At 46.6% G+C, this 23,293-nt stretch overlaps 1 protein-coding gene across 1 annotated transcript in view; it reads right to left on the bottom strand.

Moving 5' to 3' along the window:
* The window catches only part of LOC149347289 (uncharacterized), an 87,640-nt gene that overhangs the window by 46,952 nt on the left and 17,395 nt on the right, over window positions 1-23,293 (bottom strand). Inside the window, exons 4-5 of the mRNA XM_089586986.1 lie at window positions 13,861-14,064; window positions 9,887-10,142 (exon numbers count right to left, since the gene is read on the bottom strand). Coding sequence (XP_089443112.1) covers window positions 9,887-10,142; window positions 13,861-14,064 — 460 coding nt within the window. The remainder of the gene's footprint in view (window positions 1-9,886; window positions 10,143-13,860; window positions 14,065-23,293) is intronic.

Genomic DNA, 23,293 nt, shown 5'->3' with positions numbered 1-23,293 from the left:
ATTGCGGTATCCCAAAAGAAAACCAGGAAAGACGCGGATGCGCTGCTTCATACGCGTAGAAAAATCACTGATGAAACTCTGCAGTACTTTGCTCGTCTGATAGAAAGAGTTGATTGGAGTGAAATCTATAAACAAAAAGACGCTAACAAAGCCTTCGATATATTCTTCACCTTGTTACGTTCCTCGTATGATGTGGCATTTCCAGAAGAAAACGTCATTTCTCGTAGAAACAAAAAATTCCGAAAACCATGGATGAATTCACTTCTTTACAGTCGCATAAAAACAAAGGACAAAATGTACCACGAATTTTTACACAAAAGAGACCCAGGTTTATTTTTGAAATTTAAAAAGTATCGGAACGCACTAACATCCGATCTGAAGAAAGCTAAGGCAGAATACTTCCATAGTAAATTCGACAGCATAAGAGAAAATCCTAGAAAGGTGTGGGATGCAGTAAATGCACTCACTGGAAGAACTAAAAAGTGTTTAAACATTACTGAAATCACCATTGATGGCAAGATTGTGCGCGGTGATGCTCTCGCCAATGCTATGAACATGCATTTTTATTAAAGTAGGCTCGAATGCCTGTACAACAAAGAATTGCACTGATCAGTCAGTATCGACCATAGCACCGTTATGCGAGTCAATTTACATGCGCCCAACAACTCCTCACGAAGTAGAAATGTTAATAAACAAGCTTAAAAATAATGCTGCTGCTGGAATCGATGTCATCAGCCCGATTGAGTTGAAGTATATATCCGCTGTGATATCCGTTAGTTTGACCTTTATTATAAATCTTATGTTGTCCACAGGGGTCTTTCCACAAAAGTTAAAGGTAGCAAGAGTCACCCCAATATATAAAGGCGCGGGCCCTGAAAACTTAGTAAATTACCGCCCTATATCCGTCCTGCCTACGCTTTCAAAAATTTTTGAAGGTGTCATTCATAACCGATTAGTGTCATTCTTTGATAAACATAACATTATTACAGAAAGTCAATATGGTTTTCGAAAAGGGAAATCAACGGAGCAGGCTTTGTTATACATTAAGGATAAAATAATTTCTAACATAGAGGATCGAAAATACACGGTAGGACTTTTTCTCGATATTAAAAAGGCGTTCGATTCTATCCAATACAACATCTTACTACACAAATTATCTATGTACGGTGTACGTGGTGTTGCCCTGCAACTTCTATCTTCTTATCTTTATGATCGCTATCAAATAGTACTCATTAATGGCTCAAGTTCATCACAGTTAAAACTAACTCAGGGTGTCCCTCAGGGATCGATATTAGGACCGTTGCTCTTCCTCGCGTATATTAATGATATTGTGAAAATACCTGAATCACCAGAGATCATTATGTATGCAGATGACACTAATATTTTTTTCACATCGCAGGAGATAACAGCACTCGAAACCAAAGTGAATAACTACCTAGTGCACCTGTCCAGCTGGCTGAAGGAAAATATGCTAGAACTGAATTCAAAAAAGACAACATTTATCGTATTTCGCCCAGTTAACAAACCACTGCACAAAAGAATAATACTTAAGTTTGATGACCAATGTCTTTCCTCGGTTAAAGAACAAAAATTCCTTGGCGTATGGTTCCAGGAAGAATTGTCATGGACGCCACATGTGAATCATCTAACAAATGAACTAGCACGAACCGTAGGATGTTTATACAAAGTAGGGCACATAATTCCTCTATGGCTAAAACAATTGTTGTACAACTCTCTGTTCTATTCAAAACTAATATATGGGATGATGGTGTGGGGAACCACAACAAAAGGTAATTACAATAAGCTCATAATACTGCAGAAAAAGATATTACGTTGTTATGAAAACTATTATGGACGTTACCAGCTCCTACAAACTTCTCCTTTGTTCTTAAAATATAAAATGCTGAGGGCCGACCAGCTATACTACTATAAATTACTTCAGTTGGTACAACTCCGGAAGCTGCACATTTGCGACAGGGAAGAGAACTCTACTTATCCTTTCCGACACAATAAAAGACGCATGCCAAAAACTAGAACCAATTATGGTAAACAAACAGTTCCTTATCAAATGGCTTCAATTCTTAATAAACTTGAAGGTAACTTAAATTTCGCATCTAATATTAGCACATTCAAAAAGCACATTAAAGATGTCCTAATAATATCAGGTGTTTTGTACGGGGAGTGACGAGTACTTATGACATGCATACACAGGTTGTATCCTTCTCTTGTACCATGGTTTTTCACTTTATTTTTTGTTATAAGTGTCCTTCAATGTATTGTATACTGAACAAAATCTCTGTATAATATCCTTGCACATTTTTGTACTTATCATACTCTGTTAACGTTGTGATTATAATGACAAAATTTACCCACATTCGTTTTAATTATGTGACTTGCTTTCTTCTTATGTTCAAATTTGTATTGCACTTCCGTCGACTGCAGAGGGACAGAGGCCTCGTCAGGCACCACAGCCTTTAGCCTCTGCCCCTGCAGCAGATGCTGTAACTGCTCTGCTCAAATAAATATTTTCAATTTCAATTTCAATTTCAAAAATTAGAAATTGTGGTCTTTCGTGTGTATACCTTGAGGAAGGACGGTCCTCCGTCCGAAACTGTCGGTATTAAATGAAGATAATTGCAATGTTGTGACCCCTTCTTCTACAAGTATTCCTGGGCCATTGAACGACAATACCTGCTGCAACTATATATATATATATATATATATATATATATATATATATATATATATATATATATATATATATATACAGGAACTGGAAATACGGAAGCAGCGCCGAAGACAAACCGAGAGGACAGTCAGGCTGAGCTGAGCACAGACATACGTGAGGTTCGGCATGTGGGGTTCGAGGACGTAATTAGCAGATGTGCGCTCCAGGGCGCAGTAGGGGCCGTGATACTACTTCACGAGAAATTTCTGGAACAGTCCAGGAGTACTGAACGGCATCCAGAGCTACAGAAAGGTGCCAAGAGAAAAGGGCTATGGGGTGTGATCTTCGTCGAGGCGGAATTCCGCCGACATTGGATGTAAGGCTTGAGTGAGAAGGCGAATTGGCGACAGTTTACTGCGTGTCACGCGGCTTCGGAAACAGCGGTATATTCGGAAATGTCAGATTCGGAAGGCAGAATGGTATCTATTGTATCAGGCGGATGATGGTCGTAAAGAAGAAAGAAACAAGAGAAGTCGGTTGTGGGCTGCTGAGCGGTATTGTATGTATAAGTGACCTAAGGAAAAATGAGGTCCCAATTCCAGTGATCGGATGCGATGTACATAGAGAGCATGTCCCTGAGGTTTGGGTTAAATCATTCGATGAGACCGTTGGTCTGCGGATGGTAGGCGGAGGTGGTTCGATGTATTACGTTGCACTGGGTGAGCAGGCTTTGATGACATCGGACAAAAAGGTGCGGCGGTCGCTGAGCAGTTCACGAGGTGAGCAGTGGCGAACGACGAACCGCTGCGAAATAAAGGAGGCAACGTCTGTCGCTATGGCAGATAAAAGGGCGCAGTATCGGCATACCTTGTCAGATGATCAACTCAACGAGAGCCCGACAGTTCCCGGCCGCAGTGTACGGAAGTGGGCAGTAGAAATCAGTGCCCACGCGATCGAGAGGACGTGGTAGGCTTTCCAGCAGAACGATGAGGATACCTCTAGCGATGTACGTATTTAAGTACGAAGGTACTTAGGAAGGTACGAAGGTAGGAAATTGAACGCTGCTAGGAGCAGCGAGCATTCGTGGTTCGACGACCGCCGAGCACGCTTGTTGCTATGCCGCCGCCGAGTGATTGAGTTTTTTGCGGGCGCAAGTCAGCCCAAATAAAGAGTTTCGTTTCAAAGACGTTCTCGCTGTCTTCCTGACCGCTGGTCTGCCGTCACTGCAACGTGACATCTAGTGGAGGTGGTGACCTGCTATCCAGCTATGCCCCTCACGACAGAACCTGGTGCACTACCAACGCCCGTCGTCCTTCGCCAGCCCCGTGCGCCTCCGTCTTTCCGTGCAGAACCACACGAGGATGTAGAAGACTGGCTGGACTTGAACGACCATGTGGCAGAGCTGAACACCTGGGACGACAGCGCTAAGCTTCGAAATGTTTATTTTGCATTGGATGGCACTGCGAGAACGTGGTTTGAAAACCACGAATCTTCCCTGACGACCTGGGCTACCTTCAAGAAGCAGCTGCTGAGTGCGTTTACGAGCGTCGTACGTAAGGAAAGACCGGAGGTCCTGCTGCAGACAAGAATTCGCCTCCCAAATGAGACCATGACCGCGTATGTGGAAGACATGAAACGTCTTTTCAGGCACGCCAACCCCAACATGACTGAGGAAAAGAAGCTGTCCTTCCTGATGCGTGGCGTGAAGGAGCAACTTTTCGCCGGCCTGATCGGGGATCCTCCACAAACCGTCGCCGAGTTTGAAGCTGAAGCTTCAACCATCGAAAAACCCTGGACGCCCGGACCCGGCACTACAATCGACCACTTCAAGTCCTGCCGACAAGCCCCCACAAGATACCCCAGCAAGCGAGTACAACCTTTGAGGTCTAATACGCGGAAATTGTTCGCGAAGAACTTCGCCGACTGCTGCCATCCCTAACACAGCCGACGCAGGAAGCTCAGATGGCGTCGCTCACGGACGTTATCCGTGAAGAAGTGCATCATGCACTTGGCTCCCCCTCACCAACGACACCAACGGAAGCTACAGCTATGACCTACGCCGCAGCACTACCCAGCACCTCCACCAGGTGTCATGTTGCAGTGACCGCAGTCGAGTGGTCAAGAAGACAGTGAGAATGTCTTCGAAACGAAACTCTTCATTTGGGCTGACTTGCGCCCGCAAAGAACTGAATCATTCGGCGGCGGCGTAGCAACAAGCGTGTTCGGCAGTCGTCGAACCACGAATGCCCGCTGCTCGCGGCATCGCTCAATTTAAAGCCGGCAAGGAAAATTCGAGATAACAGTTCCAGATGATCTAGAGTAATCCGGAAACACGTAGACGCAGCTCTTCATGGCTGTGATCAATCGAGACTAGTCCGGTCACTTCTCGCGTCCCGAACAAAAATGATAACACCCCTTTCCCGCGGCCTTGCGCGAACGAACGGACACTACAATGATACATGGCAATATTACGCTGGTAGTAGCGCAGTCTGATGCGGGTGTACGTTTCGAAAACTCCCACGTGACGGCATTGCGGGTCGCCGTAGAAATAGGCGCATTTTCGCATGCGCAAGTGGCGAGCAATAACGAGCACCATTTGCGGTCACCTGAGCTGTAGTTCCGGCAATATAGGAGATTATCACGAATTCCGGAGTGGGAAGTAAGGCTGCGGAGAGCACGTGACGGAGAAGCAGCCGTGGGGTTGGAGACAAAGTCGAGGAGAAAAGCGCTCCAGGGGTCGGCACGTTGCTCTGAGTGCATGTGGATTACGTGAAGCGACGGCGGTGGGTATCAGAGGTGGAAAGCCTGGCGATCTCGGTTGGAAGTAGGCAGCGCGAAAGGCCTCAGCGTCTTGATGTTTCCAGCCAGAGCGATAGACCACATGGATGTCATATACCTTCAGACGAAGAGCCGACCGGGTAAAGTGGCCGGATGGGTCTCTGAAGGAGGAAAGCCAACAAAGCGCATGATAGTCCGTCACAACTTCAAAAGAGCGGTCATAGAGGTGATAGCAGGATTTGACAAGGATCCATACTATGGTCCAGCACTCTTTTTCACTGACGAAGTAATTAAATTTAATCTTCGTAAGTGTGCGGCTTCCACAGGAAACGCCGTATTCATCGGAACCAGAGATGCGCTGGGCGAGTATGCGCCCAGGCCAACACCACTGGAGTCCGTGTGGACCTCAGTAAGAGCGGTCGAGTCGAGACGTCGCAGTATGGGAGGTGCTGTAATAAATCGGAACTGCGAGGTAGTTGTGTTAAAGGCCCAGCAATCAAAGCATAATTCGAAAAAACGCACGGAAGTAAGAGCACAGACCTAGAAAGCTGCGCAGGTCTTTGATTGAAGAAGCTTTGGGAAAGAGAGCGACGGCATGAGGTTCGGCTGGGTCGGCACAAACGTCTCCCTTGGAGACAACGTGCCCTAGTGTGGTCAGCTGACGCGCAGCAAAATGGCAGTTATACAAGTTAAGCCTTCGGCCGGCGTCGCAGAGGCAGGTCAAAACACGCCTCAGGCAGTATAGATGTCTTTCAAAGTCGGGGGAAAGACGGCTACGTCGTTGAGGTGCCACAGGCACATCTTCCACTTTAGTACACGCAAAATGATGTCCATCATCTTTTCCGTCTTTTCCAAATAATCCGTCGGGGGTCACAAAAACCGTTTTGGGGGGATCGGACGCTTACATGGGGAACTGCCAGTACCCAGAATGTAAATCGATGGTTGAAAAGAGCCCGGCCCCTTCCAAACAGTCCAGAGCATCGTCTGTGCGTGGGAGGGAATAGACGTCCTTGCTTATTATCTTATTTAGACTGGCGTAATCGACACAAAAGCGTGTTAAGCCCTTTCTTTTTCACGAGGACAACGGGTGACGCCTAAGCGCTGCTTGAAGGCTGAATAGCCTCGTTTTGATGAATTTGGTCGACTTGCCCGTCAATAGTCTGGCGCTTGGTTGCACACACACGATAGAGGCGCTGGCGCTGCGTCGCATGGACACCAGTGTCAATCCGATGGGTGACGCTGGAAGTTCGGCCCAAGAAAATTTGGTGAGAGTCGCAGGAAGAACGGAACTGATGAAGAAGGTTGAGAAGCAGTGTTCTTTGCGGCGGAGGAAGACCATCGTAGATGGCGCGTAAGAACGATTCGGTAGAAGAGGGAGCTGGTGCAATGGCAGGTGAGCTGAGCATGTTCATGGCGACGGGCTATGTATCGTCGGTCTCCTCGCGGATGAGCAGAGATGCGATGGACTGCACACTGCCGAATCATTCACCAAGGCGCAGAGCGTCAGGGTAAGAAAATGAGTTAGAAACCAAGAGTCTCGAGAGACCAGCGGAGACAGTCAGTACGATGTATGGAAGTGTGACACTTGCGGTGCAGAAAAGTATGGGCTGGAGTAAAGAGGACAGTGTCGTCGCTAAGAGAGTCGCCAGAGAGGTGGACAAGAACGGAAGAGCATGGGGGAAAGGCGTTGTCTTCGGCGGCGAGGGCTTTAACAAAACCAATAGAAGGAGTAGCGTCCGGCAAAGGATTGAGCAGAGAAGAGAATCTGACTTCCGCTCGAACTGTCGATGATAGCTGCATGTCAAAACAGAAAATCCCAGCTCAAAATAACAAAATGGGGACACGCATGCAGCACGATGAATTCAATTACGTGTAGGGAGTCCTGAATCAAAACACGAGCCGTACACACTGTGGACGGCTTGATGTGCGCCGTTCTGGCCGTCCGCAGCTATAGTCCAGCAATCAGCGTCTTTACCTTCTTCAACAAGCGACAAAAGTTTTTGTCCATAACAGAAATCACAGCGCCGGTGCCCACAAGCACCATGATATAAACGCCCTCGACAGAAACTTCGACCAGATTAGCAGGCAGGTGATATGCCAGGCCTTGGAAGGTTCCACAGGGACGTAGTTCTCACCTCAGGAACTGCGGCTCCTAGTTTTCCTCCTGAATAGTATTGGGGCGACGCCGCATAGGCGAGACTGAGCAGCGTGTCTAGAAAGGGCAGGACGGTCAGGATAAAAAGTGCGAATGGACGGCGGCTCAGAGGCACAGAGTACTGACTCGTGGAAGGCCAGTACACGGGAGCTTGAGGGGGTGTTGCGTAGACTGGGAGACGACGGCGGCAAAGTCGTGCCACATGACCACACAAGACGTAAGGGTAGCAAATGGGCCGGTTGTCGATGGTGCGCCGGGGATTGCTGATTCGCGTAGCCCGTCGAAAATAAGGAGCCGCCACTCACGTAGGTACTGGAGGCAAAGGATAGGTTGGCGGTAGAGGGCTGGTGACGACCTCCGATTATGTCAGCGTAGCGGCGATAGGGGCGGCGGTTGGGCGACGACGTCGGCGTAAGGCAGCGGAACGGCGGCAGGTGGCGGCGGATAGGCAATGACGTAGACGCATGCCAATGGAGCGGCTACAGATGGTGGCGTATGGGCAGGTGGAAGAGCATCGGCAACCTGCTCTTGGGTACGAACAGCCGGAGCAAAATATGTAGCTAGCTCTCTAGTGCTCGGCAGAAGGGACAGCTGATGCCCCGCTTCTTCAAGAACAAAGTCTTCAATCTGTTCACGCAGCGTGCAGATGTCAGCCGCCGGCATCAGCCCAGCAAGCGACTCAACAGGCCGGGGGTGCTGACTTGTGAGGAGCCTCTGCTTGCAGCAGCTCCTCCAGTCTTTGACAGAGGATGATGACTTCAGCAACGGTGCACTAGTCGCGCGCTTACAGCATATTAAAGGCGCCGTCATCAATACCGTTCAAGATGTGTTTAATATTGTCAGCTTCCTACATATTGAGGTTGACACGTTTGCTTAGGTTAAGGACATCGATGTAGCTTGTGAAGCTTTCGCCGACCTGCTGAGACCGTTCGCTCTAGCGTTGTTCGGAGCGTAGTTTCCAGACATCAGGAAAACCGAACACTTCAGAGAATGTTACATTACTTGTAAAGGCTCACTTGCTCGTAAGGGGTGAGCCAGTCTTCGACATCCTGCTCATCAGTCCCGCTGCAGATGGCCGGGTCCCCTTGGTGAAGGCAGCCGGCGCAGATAGCGGCTGGGCCCACTTCCACGACTTGATGTTGAATGTCTTCAGGCATTGCAAGTGACGGGAGAGTAAGGCTGCGGAGTTCGACGGCTGTTACCCGAAACGTCCGCCAAATGTAAGACTGGGGTTTAATGAAAGGAACTGGGAAGACGGAAGCAGTGGCAGTGGGGGGGGGGGGGGGAGAGTAGGGAGGGTGTGCGTTTGTGTGTGTGTATGTGCCTGTGCGTTCGTGTGGGTGCCCGTGTGTGTGCGTGCTTTTGTGTGCGTTCGTGTGCATGCGTGTGCGCGCGCGTGTGTGTCTGTGTAAAGGTGGGCAGCCTAGCACCAAACCGGGTTAGACAAACTGAAACACAACGGCTAAATGCCGGAATGGCCACTATAAGTGCTAGCGCACCAAAAACGTTTTTTTGCTGCGCAGGAGTCACCTATATGTAAGTATTATAGAACGATGCCTTTCTTGAACTTATGTTTATTGACAAATGGCGCTTGAAGGCGCGTGCTGAAGTTAAGCTGCCGCACCTTTCGCGCCTATTACTTTATTTTTCTTCCCAACACTAAGACAAATCAGGTGTAGGTGCTGGATAAATGTCTAGTCTGTGCTTTCCATGCAATGCACTCCCGTCGCCCCCTGCGACTCCCGCCCTGAGGTCGTGGATACGCGGCTCTACCATGAGAGCCACCGCCTACATGAGCTACCACCCGAGATTCACCCAGCCGCAGCACCTGCGTCAAATACCACTACCAGCACCACAGAACCCGTGAGTTCACTCACATATGATGTGTTGCAAAATCCGCGGGTCCCCACGATAATCCACGGAAACATCTCTGAAGATGTGGAGGGGACCGGCTGGCGTATTACAATTGAGTGGCAGCCTAAACTAGGTGGGCCGATGACGCCATTGTATAAATAAATAAATAAAAATGTGCCTAATTTCTACTTCAGCCTTGAAGAGAACGCCCGCGTCTGATTCCGATGACCCGCAGGAGCACCTTTTCTCGTTGCGCGAGTTCCAGCCTCACCTCCTGGACACCAGCAGCAGCACTGCTTGTAGCTAGTTGGCTGGAAGTCCTTTCCAGACGTGCATTCAAGTGCCCAACGAGGACCTTGTCACGTCCGTAGAGGACATGGCAACTCACCAAACCCCTTCTTACATAATCACTGCTGTGGTCGCTGACGCACCTTGGAGGTCGAATCCTTCGAGTATGTTTAGTGCCTCGAGCAGCACGGCGCCCTGGGTGGGCAGCGGAGGGGTGTACACTCTGGCATCACCGCGATAGACGGTGGACACGGGCCCCACCTCCAGAGGCTCCGTCGAAGCAAGGTGTTCGGCCAGGTCTCCGGTGGAAAGAACGCCGCCAGCCTGACGCACGGCATCCACCATGCTCTGCGCCACAGGACCTTCGTATATTACCTGTGGTCCCTCCTTGGCTAGCCTCTGCGAATGTAGCATAGGTTTATCATGGTAACGCCATCTTCGCAATGTCGATCTGGACTGGCATGTATATCAGGTGCTTCAGGGAAGCTCGCAAATAATATTTAAAATTAGCCTTTTAAAAGTAAAAGGATGGGGTACAGTAATACCACATTTGGCTGACTGCAGAAAAATCGCGAGTCATATTGATAAGATAGATGACTAATTTATGACACTTCACTTCTAACTATAATAGAGGGCGCATGCTTGCAATTAGATAACTATAGCACAGTCAATCTTTCGGAGCAAAGTTTGGAGCGAGTGCTGTAAAAGAGGCAGTGCAAAAGGCAGTCGCCGGGGATTTTCTAGTGTTTGGCCAGACTTCTTATGCTGAAAAAGAGGGCTGCGCTAGGGGTATGTCCGTACAAAAAACGGAAGCAACTTTTTTGAACCCCCTCTAAAATTTAACGAAACAAGTTTCAGCCTTCAATGAACACTAAAAATTTTGCATTGCAGATCATAGCTCATTGCCTGTGTTGGCTCAATTCCAAAAATATTCTCAGATGCGCCATACAAAGACCAACATCATGACCTTGGTTAACCGTACCTAGGACGCTGCGTTTCATATTTAAGCGTTTTCTCAAGTTACGTGAGGCGCAGTCAGCGTAGTTACCTTAACCTCAGACCTCATGCTGAACGAGATAAGCCAAGCAGCCCCGAACTTTCTGTACCGGCTTTCTTTCTTAGTACCCGGATTCTCCGTACAAGAAATTCTTCACAGGCAAGGAGCTTGCAGATGGTCCTCTGTATATAGTTTTACTTGAACAGTCGGGGACAAACTTCTCCGGGCCACGAGTTCCTCAAACGAAGCTTATAGCTTTACTATAAGACAGTGGCTAGAGACCGGACTTGTGGAGATTAAAGAACAAAAATTGAACTTTTACCTCCACAACTGTGGTTTCCAGCCACTGACTAATAGCAGAGCTATCGGCTTCGTTAGAGTAACACGTGGTCCGGAGACTTTTGTCCTTGAGTGTATAAGAAAAAATATCTTGGACAAGAGGGAAGTTCCGCACAGTAATACAGTCTAATACAACTAAAGAACGAAGCGGCTTTTCCCCAAAGGACACCCTTCAAGTCAATGGCGTCTGCCGATTCTCATGAACCTGTTGAAGTGACAAACAAGCAAAGAATGGTGTGGCAATGCAAGGAGGGGACTACCCTTGGCAATGGAAGAAGCGGACTATCCCCTTTCATCTGCCGCTCCCTGCATTGTCGCTCTAGCTTGCTGATGAGAATCGGCCGACGCCATTTAATGAAAGGGGCTCCTTTGTCGGGGAAAATCGCCTCGTTCTTGAGTCGTGTTTACTATACAAGCGAATTCGTTCTCGTGCATAGCTAATCGAAGTGAGACATTCGTATGGGGGCTACGTGGCTGAGGCTCCATGCCGACTCGGTGACGTCTATGGCTGACTATGGGCCCTTGAGTGAGAGAGGGTCGTTGTAAGAGGCTTATAGCGTCGTCTTCAGCATTAGCGGTCATGTTGCGACAGAAGACAGGGGTTCTCTTGCTGGACAAAGTATAATGCAGCGCAAAGAGCATTCGTAATCAAGAAATTTCAGTAAAGAATCAACATACTTTATATATTCTCTCTAAGAATTCTCTAAAGAAATTCATGTCAGCGATAAGGGCCATGTAGGCCTGAAAAGGAAAGCTCTCGAAAAAGTGCCATCTGCGGAATAAGTAGTACAAACTAGCGGACATTGAACTGAATCCTAACTTAACGTGTGCAGTATAACTGCCTATGCAATTAAAGGGACTAGGAATACCAAATTTGGATTCTGTTCTATTTATTTATTTATTCAGTTACCCTAAAGGCCCGTGTGGGCATTAGATAGAGGGGTACAATAAAAGTTTAGAATACGGAGAAAATTCAGGGGGCACTTTGACTGCCTAAAGTGCGTAGAGGCGAAAGCGTTTTCCGCACCACTTTCGCTGCTTCTGTGGCACTGGTGGCGTCACATATAATCGAGTACTAATTACTAAGTGATGACAAATCACTAATTAATGCTTAATTACTGATTAATGCCTGAAAACTAGTTCACTGCTAATTAATGACGCTTAAGTTTCGCCGTTACGAGTGGAACGCGAGAGCGTGTTGTAGCGCAGCCAGGGAGTCCACGGAAAGCCACCACCCGTTCGGCGCGATGCCTTGCCCTTTGAACGCAACGCTTCTTGAGGAAAGGAAATGGCGCAGCAATTCTCTGTCATCTCGGTGGACACCTGAATCGCATCGTACAGGAAGGGAGGAAGTGGGAGTGAAAGAAGACAAAGAGGGCCCGTAATGAAGAAAATGAAAATTGTATTTGAGGAAAGGAAATTACGCAGTAACTGTCTCCATATCTCGATGGACAGCCGTCAAAATTCAGGGGAGCACTTTTTTGACCTAAAGTGTGGTCACTGATGTGTGGTTAAGATGTTAAGCTTCGCCTCTGAGTGTGGAACGCGACAGCGTCTTGCAACGCTGCCAGGGAGCCCATAGAACGCCGTCGCCCATTCGGTTCTACGCCTCGCTCGTCGGTAAACTGGTTTTTGAGGAAAGGAAATGTATCTGTCTCTCATACCTCGGTGGACACCTGAACCTCGCCAGCAGAAAGGGAGGAGGATGGGAGTGGGCGAAGACACCGTATTCACTAGACGCGCCTTTGTTCATTCCAAACCATCGCGCTGGCATGGCGGAGTGGATAGCACGCTCGTCTCGCACGTCAAAGACGTGGGTTCGATTCCCGAGCTCGACCAATTTCCTACTCGGTTTTATTTATTTATATGGCCTCACTAGAAAACTTAATTACGCTAATTGGGTACTTAAGCTATTAACTAAGCTCAGTCCCACTTGGAGCATCACCTTCAATTGGTTGCATGGTTAGTAGCCAAAGTACAATTGGCCCCGTTTGAAATTCGCGCACTGTGACGTCACGACCGTTACGACCAACTGAAAAGCATGACATTTCTGTCGACAACTGCTGCTTACAACGATGAGACATTAAAGGCTTTCGCCTTAAAATACACAAACAGGCGAGTGCACACAAAATTCGAACATGAAGCAAATACGTCATTACAGGTAGATATATGCGGCTCATACAACATTCACAGCCCCAGGAAGCACTTCAGACTGTCGACAAATGTGACGTGGTGAGTGATGGACGCCACGTTTTCCGGGAGCTGATTCCAGTTGCGAATGGCAACCAGAAGCGGTGACTGAAAAAACAGATTTGTGCGGGCGAAAATGGGCTGTACTTTGTGTTGGTGATCCAGTCGCGGAAATACTTGGTTAGCTGGTACTACGTGTAGCCTAATTCAAAGGACGCACAAGACATTAACAAACGTTGATCGCCGCATGGAATTCAGCCTGTTGAATCAATTATAATTCTTTTTTTTCTGCCACGCTGTTTTGATTGCAGCTTCAACAGCCGAATTGTGCCTGTAACGTCATTGAATTTCAAGAAATAATTCGCGCTTTGAATAATAAATAAAAAAACTACAATACCCTTGACATAACGCAATTTTTACACTGAGGTGTCGCTGCAGCACTCTTACATTGTAGTCTGAATATTTCACTGCCACACACTTTTGTTTAGTATTAGTGATGAAACGTTTTTTATATTTGTATTTTTCTTTGATTAAGCATGGCGGTTGGACATTGCTTTCTTATCTGCACAGTGGTGTCGACATCACACTCGCCCTGAGAAGAGCAGCCAGCGGTCGGTTGGTGATGATCTGTCCGAGGCTCGGGATCCGACCGTCCTCGTCGAGGAAGTAGCGGCCACCAGGATACCTCTGGAGTTCCTTATGCCGAGAGGCCCAAATTACTTGCTTCGAGTGATCCATGGGGAAGCCGTGCTCGGCGCAGTGGACAGCGGGATCAAAAAGCTCGCACAAGCTCAGCTGCGTTGAACCGAGAGAAAAAATGACCGGATGGTTCCCACAACATAACTCGAGATTCAGAGACAGCTCTGAAGGTGCTTACATTTTAGGATCTACTCAGTAGCGAATATGAGAGAATTCATTTCTATATAGCTTTTTTTTTATTTTGCAGACATGCCTTCCGGCATGCGAAAGTCATATATGCATATGCAGACCTGTGTTGGTTATAAATGCTAAGAAGGTCATGTGACTGGAGGCAGGCTGGGGCCAACCCTTAATGCCGAAGTGTCGCTTGCGTGCCGCCCGAAGTCCGGGCCAAGTTAGCATGAAGTGAGCTAACGTCGCCTCTGTAGCGGTAGCAGGACAGAAGGGGCAGTTCAGAAGAGCAGTCTGTGATGTCCAGGATCCCCCCACAAGCGTCAGCACACCTACACGGATTCTCCTCAATACCACCTCCTCAAGGCGACTAAAATTGCCGAGAAGGTTGAATCCACGCGAAGTAATTAAATCTCGCGTGCAGCTGCGGACAAATTCCTTTTCAGGCAGTCTGGCACCTTCTGCGGACAATTTCGATAAAGGCAGCGAGTATGTAATTTCCTGTGGATGAGACACATTGTTCACTTCCCTAAGACAGTTCGTAGCGCTTTGAGCCCACAAAACTCAGACAGGGCACAGATGTGATTGCACAATGGTGAACAAATCGACAACGATGCCCAGGGGACTGGCTACGCACCGTAGAGCCTGAAATTCTTGTGTGGAGTCGGTATACCGGAGGAGACGGTTTGGTGTTGGTGTACAGAGGCCGTCTTTTAAACTGGACAAATCGTGACGAATGGCAACAAGCTCTGCTATCCCAAAGAAAAGCGGCGTCACTGTCATATAGGAATATGTGCGGCGTACATGAGGGAGAACTGGACAGAGAAGACTCGAGTGCCAAATATGATCTTTTGTGGCAGCGTCCACGTCAGCTTGAAGCGCGCCTATGAAGTCTGTTGGAAGAGGTTGTTCTGTTCCTCTCACTGTATGATGAGCGTTGCGCATGACACTGAGGGTCGGTTCTCGATTACCTAGAAAAGTTGCCAAGGAGAGACTTCAGAACATACTAGCTCCCTTCTGGCGCCCAGATCGAACCCACTGTGCTGCAGATGGAGTACTTTCCATAACGACACATAGCACCCGCATCGACAATGCTGTAGTGAGGAGTTGGCCGTCCAAGGACAGCTGTGTTGTGTTATCAAAAGGCGGCGGCACCCCTTTCGGTTTGTAATAGACAAAATGGTTGTCTTTTCAACCAGCAGTGCCAAGCAAATCTTAGTGCACCACTGAGAGATCCTGTCTCGAGCTGTCTGAAAGCGCACTTCTTGGCGGCTAAGGTCAGTGTCCACTGACCAAACCGTTACACCATCCGCATACACCAAAAAGAGGACATCCGAAATGGTACCCAGTTCCCATGAAAGATAACGTAGTGGTATGTCAAACAATACTGGAGCCAGCACCTATCCTTCAGCTACACCGCTATCTACGGTGAAGTGGCCAACGCGTTCTTAGCCATTGCATGTGGCGATGTATATGAATGTAAATAATTCATCCCAGCATGTTTATAGGTGTCACCAAGGAAAATTATATATACATGAGTTACAAAAGCAAGAACTGACAAAAAAAAATCTTCTATATCCACATAGTTCGAGCGTGGTATTGTAGGTTTGACACATACATGTATACTTGTTTTTCCACTAGCCGTCATCTCCAGTCCGGTGCCCTAGAAGCGTGGTGACGCGATTACCCTCCTCTCGCGTGGCGCGCTTTGCGGAAGCTGCAGATGGACGATGCTACATTTCTCCACTTTTACCAGCCTCACCCTCCTTCTTCCTCTCGACTCTCTGTATGCTTCCCATGGAAACCATCCTCCAGTTGCGTGTTCCTACACAATCGCCGTATCCTCGTCATTCTACTATAACCGTCGTCCTCCTACCAGGGTTACCCTCCGGACGGTTCCCGTTGCAAACACCATCAGTTCGCGCCTTTCTCTCTCGCCGTACTTTCCTCCTTTAACGGAAATCACCCTGATGCTAATATTTTTCATATTCTCACCATACCCTGCTCCTTCCACGATAACACCCTTGCGGAAATTCCCGTACTAATCACAATCATTTTACGCCTTCCTACGCTCCCGCCATAGCCTTCTCCATCCACAGTAACACTTCTCGTTCCACGGTAACCACGCTTCGGGCGATGCCAGTGGCAGCCACCCGCCGGTTGCTCTCTACACTCTCGCCGTACCTTCGTCTTTCCAAGGCAACTATTCTCCGGCTACCCTTTCCTCCACTCTCGGCATACCATCCTCCTCGAACCATTGTCTGCAAGAACAAGTTTACTGAGATGAAAAAAAAACGTTTTCTGTTGCCGCTGGCATTTCTTCCTACCTCCTGTGTCGCTGTTTAATTCACCTCAGCAGCTCTGCGAATGATGTTTTCCTGGAAAAGGTTCGTTTTATACGATTACCGAAATGGGTGGCTTCACCTACTTGCCGCAGAGTAGTTTAGCAGTCAGGGAATTAGCTCTATAGTGCCTGGGCACCGGTGTGTGAGTGCTGCTGAGGAGGCGATATCTTCGGTATTCCAGGTCACGGATCTCTTCCAAAAATGCGCGATTTTAATTAACATATAACAGTCCCTAAGGCGGAGCAATTGCCAGAAGAAAAACTGCAAGGCTAATAATCCCACCAGCAGCTAAAAACAACAGCAACCTCTGAATGCATTGCCCCTTCCTCCTTCACCTCCTGTGAACCTTGCTCACGTACGCAATCTGGTTAGGCTGGGCGGTGCGTGTACCTAAGGAGCATGTGATTCAGCGCAGTCGAAAAAGGCAGAGGCCGTACGAAAATTGGAAGTAGCGCTAGTTCGTCGTCTTTCATTCGTCCATGTGTTTGCCGCGCTTTACTTTTATTATGAAAGGCGCTCGCCCGTCTATTTTCACTCCGTCCTTGAGCTTTGTATTTCAAATTCGAATTCAAAAACTTATTTCTTTCTAACCAAGAAACAGGAAGCTGAGGCAAAATGCCCGTAGCGCCTGACGAGGCCTCAGCTTCCTTGTACAGTTTTCAGTACAGTGCAGCGGGGGAAAAAATTAAACATGTTATTAAGCAAACAATAATTCCAGGTATTACAGAGCAAAAAAAAGAGAAGGGGGTTCGCACATTGCATGAAACATCCTCACAGTAGAGCAATAAAAATATGACAAAAAACCAAGACTATTGAACGGTAGCAGTACTGATCAGACACAAAAAGAGGCTGTATTTGTTAGGTACGCTAAGATTGTGTCACAACGTCAGTGAACAAAATTCTAATTATTAACCCTTTCATTTTGCATCATGTACCGTTTAGTTATTCAATTAAAATCTTTGAGAGAAACCCTAAAATCAAGATCACCCGGAAAATTATTTAGGGCGGTGGGTCCTTGATAGTTCGAGGCCCGTGTACTGTGCGGTGTCAGTGCACGTTAAAGAACCCCAGGCGGTCGAAATTTCCGGAGCTCTTCACTACGGCGTCACTCATAGCCTTAGTTGCTTTGGGACGTTAAAACCCAAAAAACCAAACCTTGATAGTTCATTTTCTGTTTCCCGTAGTTGGTACGAGTCTGAGGAACTAGTTATCTATGTGTTCGAAGGTGATAGTATGTGTTCGGAGGAATTGCCTTGAATGGTATTATTCAGCCGGTTTTTGTAGATAGATTGAAAAAAATGGTTAAATTTATCTGATCTTCTTTAAGCAAACTGTAAGCAAGAGAGTTGCTGAAGCCAAATATTAAGGATGACCTTGATACCCTCCGATTTCTCGTAACGGATTCGTTTGTACTAGCATCAATTTGATGTAATTGCTTTTAGTTGTAGTGTCCAGACGAGACTACAATAAGACAATTTTAAATAAAAGAAGAGCATAGTTCCGTTGTAATTTCCTGAGCAGTAAAGTGTCCATTCCACACCTGCTTCAAGAGGTACTATAACAGCCCGGCCACTCCTCCTCGAACAAAATGAGTCGAAGGGCAGTTCAACTTCCTCTGTTTCGGTACTCTACCAGCGTTGCGGTCTTTTGTGACCAGCATCTCTTGCAAAATCCTTCCATCGCTGATCCCTCTGTATAACTATAAGCAGATCCACTCCCGGGCCCCTGGACGAAATATGACGCACCTGAGGAGATGGACTAAATAAAACTGTGGCCATCATCAACACCCTAATGAAGCCCCCGGCCGGACACAGGCCTACGCCAATGGCCTCCTTGTAAGCCCTGTGCCGTCTCAGTATGTGATAGTTAGCTAACTCTTGCACTTAAGCACTTTTGTTTTAACAGACACTGCCTATGCCGAAATTATACTTATATTACCGATATATGGTGGCAGCCAACAGTCACCAAAACCAAGGAGAACAGGGATTTTTTTTTTAATTCGCGTCAATGGGTGATTATTAGCATAATTATTTTTATTCACAGAGGACAATGGATGCCTGCCCAACTTTTCTGCAGCACTCCCTGCCATATCTGATGTTGTAATTTCAGAGACTGGTGTTTGTAACTTGCTTTTGAACCTTGATGTCAAAAAAAATCAGCAGGTCAAAATAACATACTAAACACTTTTTTGAAGCGCTATGCGGAGTGGTGCGCAAAGTACTTGACCGTAATATTCAACAAATCTTTACATGACGGTTCTTTACCGGATCACTGGAGGACAGCCCCGATTAAACCTCTGCACAAAACCGGGAAAAAAGTACACATCGAGAATTACCGACCCATATCTCTAACGTCGACATCATGCAAAATTTTAGAACATAGAATTCATAAACATATGTTAGGTTTCTTGGAACAGCACAAAGTACTTACCGATTTTCAGCATGGTTTCAGGAGTGGGTTTTCTACAAGTGCACAGATGGTTGAAACTGTGCATGACTTTGCTCAGTCGATTAACCAGGGAAAGTAAACAGACGCAATATTCATGGATTTTCGCAAAGCATTCGATAAGGTGTCACATAACGAACTAATTCATACATTAAGTTATTACATTAAAAACGACAGGATACTTTCATGGATTACAGCTTATTTCTCGAACAGATGTCAGTTCGTCACTCTAAACAATATTTCTTCTAGCAGTGTCCGGGTTATGTCTTGCGTCCCCCAGGGATCTGTTTTGGGACCGCTCTTATTTCTTTTGTTTATTAATGACCTTGTGGCAGATCTTTCAGTCCGCGTGAAGCTGTACGCGGATGACTGTACCCTTTATCAAATGGTGTCTTCAGTTGACGACCAGGTGCGTCTAAATAATGACCTAGCGAAGGTGGTTGCGTGGTGCAACAAATGGCAGAAGTGCATTAATTTTGAAAAAACCGTCTTCATGAAAATTACAAACAAGAAAATGCCTCTTCATTTTGTGTACGCTACTAACAGCATATCATTATTAGAAGTGACAGAGTATAAATACTTGGGCCTATGGATTACTAACTACCTTTCGTGGTCAAAACACGCTGTAGTAGCAAACTCAATGAGGGAAACTATTTTTCTTGAGGCGCTCCCTAAAGTCATCCCCACCTAGTGTTCGTCTATTGGCGTACAATTCCCTCATCCGTCCGTTACTAGAATATGCCGTAATCATTTGGGACCCTTTCACGTTAACAAACATTCATAGATTAGAGCGAATACACCATAAAGTAGCTAGATTTGTTTTTAACTCATATGGCCGTGCATCTGTAAGTGAGCTCGTGAGGCGAAGTAGGTTACCCCCCGTCGTTGAGCACAATCGTGTTTGTCGATTAAAGTTTTTCTTCCAGCTTATAAAAGGACATTATAAAGTTGATACCTCTAATTATTTTTATTACTCCTCAGGTTATAACACGAGACAAAGGCATGCACTAACAATAACCCCTTTGAACGCGCGAAATAACTGCTTGAAATATTCTTTTTTTCCGAGGACAATTACTGATTGGAATGAACTTAATAGCGAGACTGTTAATCAAAACTCTTTACTGCTGCTTGAAAAGTGCCTGTAAATGTTATGAATTTGTGTGTTTATATGCTTGTATTTTGTTTTGTCCCACCCTGCTATGATCTGTACAAGATCGCAGTATCTATAAATAAATAAATAAAAAAAATAACGCTTGGGATAACGGGGGATTCGAACACACGGCATCCGAGTTTCGCGCCCGGTGCTTTACCAACTGAGCAACGGTGATGGCTTTTCTTTTTCTTCAACATGGTATTTATTACAGTGATGTAAAGTTCTATATACATGAACTATATACAAGCCATTATGAAAACAGTGTTAAACAATACATATTGAAAAGACCATGCAATAGAAAAGGGTCAATGCAGAGCACATCACTAATAGTGAGTGCCACTCCGGTTCGTACTCAGTCGGGGCATACACGTCTCTTAGATGAGCAACCATTCGACTGAAGTGATCCTTTGTAGACACAACAGGTTCACAGTGTCTGTCCATCATGCGGGTTTTCCAGAGGCTGTGCAGTCCAATCAGAAAGAACATGTCCAGGGGTTCATCAACAAATGGCAGCGCAGTGAGATAGCGAACAGAATGTGGAGTCAGATGAATTCTTTTTTTAAATGTGCGTTGCAGGATATCCCAGAAGAGTACTGCATCTTTGCAACTGGTGAAACAATGCTCAATTCTTTCTGGTTCATCAAACAGGCGGCAATTAACTGTAGACACTAAAATGCCCTTTTTCTCTAACCATGTTCTAACGGGCAACGTACCGGTGTATAACTTAAAGAAAAAGGTCTTTGTAGACGGCGAGACTGGCATCTTACGTACACTTTTGAGTACGTCATGCCCCGGTAAACCAAAATACAGAGAGCGGTACATGGGCGGAGGGAAGAGCATACTAATCAAATCCTTATACAACTTTTTCCTCGACACTAAAAAAAGGAACTCAGGAGAAAAACGAACAAGTAGGAAACGGACAGCCAAATACACCTCTTGCATTATGCCCCACAAACACGGACGGTCACAAACATTGGAAGACACAATGAGGCTGGGTAAAACATGAACTAAATTTGTTTGCAGGAATGAACGTACTATTGGGTGTTTAGTGTCACGGAAAAACATGAAACGTGACACTATCTCTCAGACATAGAGGTGAACTAGACCAAGGCCGCCTGCGCTTACAGGCCCAAAAAGGTTATCACGCCTCATGGATTCAAAAGACGAATCCCACACAAAAGTAGCGAAAACCCTGTGAGAACGCTGGATAGGAAGTCTTGCGCAATGAATAATTTGCAGTACATACTATATTTTAGTGGCGAGAAACAGATTACAGGCGGTCGCCCTGCCAAAACTTGAGAGGCCATGGGGGACAAACGTTTGAGCATAGCGCTGAAGAGTTGACACGCGGTATTTCCAATAATGTGCGCTATGCTTATACGCACTCAAAGGGACGCCAAGTTACTTTGGTGGCCTGCATGTCCATGTTATACCAGCATATTCAGCAAGTGTCGAACCCCAGCTACCAAACCAAAGACCGCAACTCTTACAGCGATTAATCCGACTTCCTGACACCGAACCAAAGTCATCCGTTAAACGAATAACCTCATCGATGCTTGGCTTATCAGTACAAAAAAAAACGCAAGGTCATCTGCATAAGCCAATACCTTCAGTTCGTGGCCCATTATTCGGAAACCATTGACAGCTCTACTGTTTATAACACTTACGCAAAGTGGCTCCAAGTATAATGCGAACAGGAGCGGAGACAGTGGGCACCCTTGTTTCACCGAAGACTGAATTGAGGCTGGTTGCGAGAGAGAGCCATTAACAATCAAGCGCGTGGTACACGATTTGTAACAAAGGCGTATGCCAGTAGAAGGTATTGAACCGAGATTGACGTGATTTAAAAGTGCAAAAAGAAATGAATGGCACACTAGATCAAATGCCTTTGCCAGGTCAATTTGCAGAATTGCTAATTGTTCTTGAGCGTCACTGCAATACTGCAACACCGTACGCGCTTCATGTAGGTTAGATTGTATTGATCGTCCCCGCATGCCACATGTTTGATGAGGCCCAATCAAAGTAGACATTGCAAGCTGCAGCCGATTTGACAGTACTTTAGCAAAAATCTTATAATCTACATTAGAAAGCGTGATTGGTCTGTAGCCATCTACAAATCGAAGTTTTTCCTTATCCTCGGTTTTTGGTATAAAGACAATATGACTTTTTGTAAATGACTGAGGCAGAAATTCAACATCAATACTTGTCTAAAAAATTTGGAGCAGGACAGGGGCTAGAACGGATTTAAATGCCTTGTAAAATTCTCCTCAGAGGCCGTCAGGCCCCGGGGTTTTCGAAAGCGGCAATTGATCAATTGTAACTTGCAATTCACCCAAGCTTAAAGAGCCACTTATTGCCTTGCACTCATCCTCATTGAGTGGGTTAATCCTGGACACCAATCGCGCTATATGATCATCATCAGCAGTGCTAGACGTGGCAGCAAACAGAGAGCTATAGTGGTTTTCAAACTCGGTAACTATGACATCTGTACTTGTGACCAGGGCACCACCACAGTAGAGATCAGAAATTCGCTTGGCAGCCACGTGACGACGCTCATCTAGCAAGGCCTGTCTAGTAGGCTCCTCAGAGTGCAGAGCACGGTTGCTGCGGGATCGTACACGGGACGCACGATAGCGTTCTGCATCAAACTTCTGCAGGTTGCACTTAACAGCACCAATTTCCTCTGTGTACAAGCCAGGAGCCTCACATTCAAGCGCATGCAGATTATAAAGACTCTGAAGTAACCGTTTCTCCTCACCATGCTTAAGATAAGACTTCACGGAGCCGATCTCAATAGCTATGCTACCAACTTCTAGCTTAAACATCTCCCAAGCTGCAAATAATGGGACATCCATGACCAAGCAAGATTCCAAAGCTGTCATCACTCGCTGCTGAAAATGCTCATCATTTAGAAGCTCTGAATTAAGCTTCCACAGTTCCCACTGCGGCTGAAATTTGGGACGGGCGAATTCTCCAATCCGTGCAATGACCATAGCATGATCTGAGAAAGAAACAGGCTTGACATCACATGAAATGTGCCGTTTAAGGAGATCTACGGAAACGTAAATGCGATCAAGGCGTGAATGTGAGGATCCTCTGATGTATGTGAAGGCGGATGACAACCGGCATCAATTAAACCTGCGTTTTCGGTAATATACAATAATATACCAGAGCTCTTATCGGCGTTTTGGTTAGGACCTGTGCAATCGCG

Source organism: Amblyomma mixtum, chromosome 4 (genome assembly GCF_055824585.1).
Source record: "Amblyomma mixtum isolate Tamu chromosome 4, ASM5582458v1, whole genome shotgun sequence".
Taxonomy (NCBI): Eukaryota; Metazoa; Arthropoda; class Arachnida; order Ixodida; family Ixodidae; genus Amblyomma; species Amblyomma mixtum.
Note: the sequence above shows the minus strand (reverse complement) of the source record. Positions and strands in the feature narration are given on the sequence as shown.